Below are 5,841 nucleotides of genomic sequence, written 5' to 3' on the forward strand. Positions count from 1 at the left end.
GGCCCGGTGTCTCGGGGGGCCGGCCGGTCGGCCCCGCCGCCGCCGCTCACCCACCCTTGATCACGTTGCTGTAGATGGTGGCGCGGAACTCCTCACGGGCCGCCCGGTCCCAGTCCTGCCCGTGGATGATCCGCATCTGCTTGAGGAAGGTGGACTTGCCGCTCTCGCCCGCGCCCAGCAGCAGGATCTTGACGAGGCGCTTCACGTACGTCTTCTCGCGGTTGAGGCACTTGTCGATCTCCTTGGACTTGCGCTGCTGCTCGGCCTCGCCGCTGGTGAGCAAGCAGCCGGGGAAGCAACCCGACAGCACGGAGCGCGACGGCAGGAAGTCCGCCATCTTAGCGAGCACTGCCAGCGAGGGGAGCGGCCGCCCGGCCCGGCCCGCACCAGCCCGCTCTCTGCCCGCGCATGCGCGCCCGGCGCCCCGCCCCACCCTGCCGTGTGACGCCCTCCCTCCCGCCTCACACGCCCGCTCACGTGACGGCGGGGCACCGCTGCCCGCCGGCAGCCGCGGCCCGCGTCACGTGATGCGCCCATTTCCCCCCCCTTCCCCTCCTCTGCGGTCCGCCCTCGGGGAGGTGTCACGTGAGAGCGGCTGACACCCGCCCTTGGCGGGAGCCCCGCCCACGAGCGGCGCCTCACAGGAAATGGCGGGAGGCGGCGGCCGCCCTTGGCTCCGTTACCGGCGGGGCCGCTTTCGCAGCCGTAACCGAAGCGAAGTGTGCGTTCGTGTGAGGGGAAAGATGAGGCCCAAGCTCAGCCGGTCCCGGCTGCAGGGAAGCTGACAGGCGAGCGGCCCGGGGAGGTCAGCCCACGGTCGGGGGGGGGGGGGGAGCAGGATGAAGCTTGCCACCTAAGCAGTTTTTGTTCTCGGTACAAAAAGAAAATAGTTTCGTTAAAACGCTTTGAACAATTTGGCACGTACTTCCTCTTTGGTCTTCTGAGAAGAGCTTTCCAGTACTGCTGGGATACGGCACCGGGCTGAACAAACACACCGGTTCTGGGCCTCACGCGGGGGCTGTACGCAGGCAGAGTGATAAAAAGCGAGTGGAACTTTTTATCCGTTACTAAGTTAAAAGAAACAAAGACGGTATTTTCAACTGCTTAATAGTAAAACTTTCCTGAAAGTTGGCAACGCTGCATCTGAGGGGTACGGCAAGTAATAGGCTGAGGGACATGCAAGGATTTAAAATCCCACTCTTCACGCGACCCGTCCCTGAGCACAATTGTTCTGTTCATCATTTGTGCAAAAAATTAACTTACCATCAATTACACCAGCATAGTGCAAGGTGATGCAACTGCTGCCTGCACAGAAATACACTGACTGAAGATGTGGTCCATAAGATGAAAGGCAGAAAGATGTAGTAACATTTTGTATTACTTTGCTTATTGATGCAATTTTTCAAAACTACCCAGAGAAGCCTTACATTGTGCATGTTGGTCAGATCAGCAAGTCTGTGGTCTCACACCTGCTCACTGACACATTGGTTACATCCTGTAGGCTTAAGGATGGAGATAAAATACATCCGACTGAAAAGCAAGCACACGTGCACATGTGGTGTAACTCAGTTGAAAGCAGATACATCCGTGTCATGCTTTTCTGACATGGCTATTTATGGACTATAATACAGAAATCATACAGAAGCAAGCACATATGTAAAGATTACATTAAATGTTTATCTCTCGTCTTAACTTTGGTACCTGCTGACTTTTTCTTTCAATGTTTCCCTGCTTTTTCTAACAATAATCTTAAGTTACGAAAAGGAAGAAGTGACCGAGGAAACTGTGAGATCAGAGTTTAGCACAAGGAAATGACACTGCCCAACTGGAAGGACCTCCTTCATCAAAATACACCATGAGTATCAGTGTTCATTCCTTAATCAGGGGATGGCCCCACATGGAGATAAATTCCACTTTAATTATTCCATATGGCCTTACAAAAAAACCCATTTCTTGTAGAAGAGCAGGATGTGGTATAAAATTCATATAGGCATCCAAGAAGCACATCCTGGTGGTCTTGGTACCGATATGGAAGCCAATCAGTCCTGAGCTCTAGTCCAAATTTTAAAACTAAGTGATCTTTGCTGGTTTGACAGAGCTCTCATCTCACCTTCAGAAATGCAGAAGACTCCTGAGGTTCTACAATTCCTCTTGGAGTTAAGTAGTTTTCAGTGAATGAAAATCCTACCAATGTTTCTCCTTCTGTGCTTCTTGTCTGCAGAGTGAAACTGGCAACAGCACTTGTGCTTTCCTTCAAAAAGTTTAATGTTCTTGCTAAGGGAGAGTGAACATTTATTGCCTGTTAGTGAAGGAAAGAGTTAAAAACAAGGAAGCCAAGAACAAAACATAGAAACAATATTTGTTGCCTACTTTTTGAGAGGCTAATTAACACCTACCAGTGAAGTATGACCAAAAAAACATATGCTGTAAGCAGTAGAGGCAGATTAAGAAAATCATAGTTGTGCAGCAGAGGAGATAAGAAACAGCCCAGCTTGTGCAAGGGTGGCATAATGAGTCCTTGCCTTCCAGGCCAGCAGCGAGATGCACCTAAAACGTGGGCTGTGACAATAAAGGATGAATGGATGAAGAGTAAAAGCTGTTTTCTGGTGTCTGCCAACAGCAGTATCACCTTCCTAACCTGGGGCATCCCCCACCAGAGGCCAAAACTGCTTCAGGACAGACAGGTCTTGCCTAGGGCTACCTGTGCTTCCTTTCAAGGTGGCTTCTGTCTCTCGTTGGTCTCCCTGGTAGTCTCAGTTTTGCCCTTGTCCCTCCTCTTTTTCCTCCTTCCACTTTGCTTTCCCCCAGGAACTCACCTACTCAGTGACTTTGCTAAAGCCTCCCTTTGCTCTGGCCTTTCCCTCCAGCTGCCTGGCATAACCATCACGCTCCAGGCATCTGATTCCTGCTGTCCCTCTCACCGCAGGTCCCTGCCCCTCCTGCTTGCTGCCACCCCTTTCTCTGAAATTTGTCTCCTCATTCTCAAATACTGTCATTCCACATTTCCAGCTGCCCAAATCAACTAAGTCTTGGGTAGTCCCTGGCCTCCGCCCAGTGCTGCCCTACCTCCTCTACCCTTCATGTTCCCAGTGGCTGCCAAGTCCTCCAAAACCTCCGAGGTACACCACTCCCAATCTCCTGGCACAAGGGCACGGCTTTCACCATGCTGCAGCGCGGGAAGGGCTGTTCCTGCACTGAGGATGACGGTGTTCCCTGGAGAGGACACTGAAGTGGGCTCAGCGTCATCCAGCTTAGCAGAGGAAGCCAAATAGCTCAGTCCTGGGTCAGGTGTTAACCCAGCTGCATCCTCTGGCCCCAGCAGCCAGGCTTCATTTCTAAGGCAGGGTGCATAAGGTCTTTCTCCGTTTTGCTTTTTTCCTTCCTCTTTGCCACTTCTTTCCTCAGCTTTCCTGTCCCTGGAAAGTCCAGGAGTGACGGGAAGCAAATGCTGCCCATTCGTGCTCACAGCTCTTCCCATGTGGCTGCTAAGGAAGCTCCTCATTTTGAAGTGCTCATGCCCTACCAGACAGGACAATGGACTCTGGAGATACTGCTTTAACTATTGCCTTCCTGGGAGACCTGAAATTAAGTCATGTCTCTCTCTATGCCACAGTTTGCACTATTTCTGTTTTTTTTTGTTTTGGTAAACTGCTTTCAAATCTTCCTGGAAGGAACCGTGTACTGAAATTCAGCCTCTGCTTTGCCACACTTGCAGTACCATTCTCATTGCTTCACTTACATTACCCCTTCCTTCCCCTCAGGGCTGTCCCCAGTTTCCTTAGATAGAAAGGTAGTTTACTCACCACATGCCTTTTGTGTTGCATGATTCAACTTCTGATGTGTGAAGATGGCCAACCACGTAGGAAATGTGATCTTTAAAAAAAGGGGGGGATTCCCTCTGCAGTGCTTTCCACAAGAGAAGCCGTTGAGAATTGTGAGCAGGTCCGTTGAGAACGATCACAGCTTATGGGGGCTTCATGAGGAAAACAGAGGGACAAAATTTGACTCTCACCAGACCTTTCCCTGGCTGGGACACACTCCGTGGCCTCGGGTGCAGGCTGAGAGAGATCTGTGGGCTCTGGAGAGCACACAGGCGTGCTGTGAGGCATTGACCACAAGTGTATTTTCACTATAGCATCATGTACCTCCTGTGTGGGGTGTGAACGTCCACGTAAACTTACGTAATATGCAGTTACAAAAATAGCACTGCATTTGCTGTAGAAAGCAGGCACTGGGAGGTAAAGCGGACTCCCCAGGAAACCTCATCATTATTTGGGGTGCCAAAAGGCCAGGACTAACTTGTGGAACCTGAAATCAGCAGGGAGTCTGTACAGCTGCTGCTGGTGCTCTCTGCTGCTCTCCCCCACCATTCGAGTCCCTTGCTTTCTTGACCGACAAATTCACACATAAAATGGCCAGACTCTGTCAGGGACTGTAGAATTGTTTGCTTTCCACAAGGGCGGGTTTTGTGATTAGAGGCCCAGGAGCGTCTGCCCTTTACAAGCTTGTATAATCTGATTTAAATGCCTCGTGCTTCACGTGGCAGATCTGCTGCAGCGCATTAACTGCTGGGGTAGTTCACCTGGGCAGCAGGTGAAATGCAGTTCATCTCTGATCTTGTGTTTGGTGTTTTGGGTCATTTACGGATGTTAACAAAGCTGAATTTACACTGGACATCTTCTATAGCAAAGACACGAAGTAGCTTTGTAATGGAGAGAGAAATATCCATAGGCTTTATTTTAGCTTGTCAGAGAAGACTAGAAATAGAAGAAAATCCACACCTGATCTATGAGGGGATGTCTGTGGTAGATCAGCAGGATTTTAAATTACCAGGAGCTTTGGAGCTCAGCAAGGTTGAAGAGCTCACACCTCAGCTTAAGCTCTTCAGAGCTATTTCTCCTGGATCTCCTGCAAGGAAATTTTGTTCTTTCTGAATTCATTTGTAGACCCAGTTTTCAAATGCTTCTCATGAATAAAACACCTGTATTCCTCAGTGGAACTTTTAAAGTCAGTATGTTGGGATGAAATGACCATTTTCATTCCTCTAAGTATGTGGGGCACATGCAGTTGGTGGTGAATGATCCTTTACTTAGGCCCATGTTTGCACCTCACCTAGAGCACTTCCAAGTCCCTCCACCACCCAAGAGGGGGAAAGAAAATAGCTGTTCGGAGGAACCACTTGTAGTTTATTGTGATGGGTTGACCCTGGCTGGACGCCAGGTGCCCACCAAAGCCGTTCTATCACTCCCGCATCCTCAGCTGGACAGGGGAGAGAAAAATATAACAAAAAACTTGCGGGTCGAGATAAGGACAGGAGAGATCATTCACTAATTACCATCACGGGCAAAACAGACTCAGCTTAGGGAAAATTAGCTCACTTTTTATTACAAATCAGCCAGAGTAAGGTAAATGAGAAATAAAACGAAATCTCAGAACACCTTCCCTCCACCCCTCCCTTCTTCCCGGGCACAACTTCACTCCCGGATTTCTCCACCAAGCCCCCCCAGCAGCACAAGGGGAACAGGGATGGGGTTTACGGTCATCACATGTTATTTTCTGCCGCTTCACCTCCTCAGGACGAGGGCTCATCACACTCTTCCCCTGCTCCAACGTGGGGTCCCACCCACGGGAGACAGTCCTCCACGAACTTTCTCCAACGTGGGCCATTCCCACGGGCTGCAGTTCTTCACGAACTGCTCCAGCATGGGTCCTTTCCACGGTGTGCAGTCCTTCAGGCACAGACTGCTCCAGCGTGGGTCCCCCACGGGGTCACAAGTCCTGCCAGAAAACCTGCTCCGTGGGCTCCTCTCTCCACAGATCCGCAGGTCCTGCCAGGAACCT

At 50.6% G+C, this 5,841-nt stretch overlaps 1 protein-coding gene across 1 annotated transcript in view; it reads right to left on the reverse strand.

Moving 5' to 3' along the window:
* Nucleotides 1-395, reverse strand: part of GNA13 (guanine nucleotide binding protein (G protein), alpha 13) — a 26,604-nt gene extending 26,209 nt beyond the window's left edge. Inside the window, exon 1 of the mRNA XM_010578594.1 lies at nucleotides 55-395. Coding sequence (XP_010576896.1) covers nucleotides 55-337 — 283 coding nt within the window. The 5' untranslated portion in view covers nucleotides 338-395. The remainder of the gene's footprint in view (nucleotides 1-54) is intronic.
* Between the last annotated feature and the right edge of the window lie 5,446 nt (nucleotides 396-5,841).

This window comes from Haliaeetus leucocephalus, unplaced genomic scaffold (genome assembly GCF_000737465.1).
Source record: "Haliaeetus leucocephalus isolate CR32 unplaced genomic scaffold, Haliaeetus_leucocephalus-4.0 Scaffold646, whole genome shotgun sequence".
NCBI lineage: Eukaryota > Metazoa > Chordata > Aves > Accipitriformes > Accipitridae > Haliaeetus > Haliaeetus leucocephalus.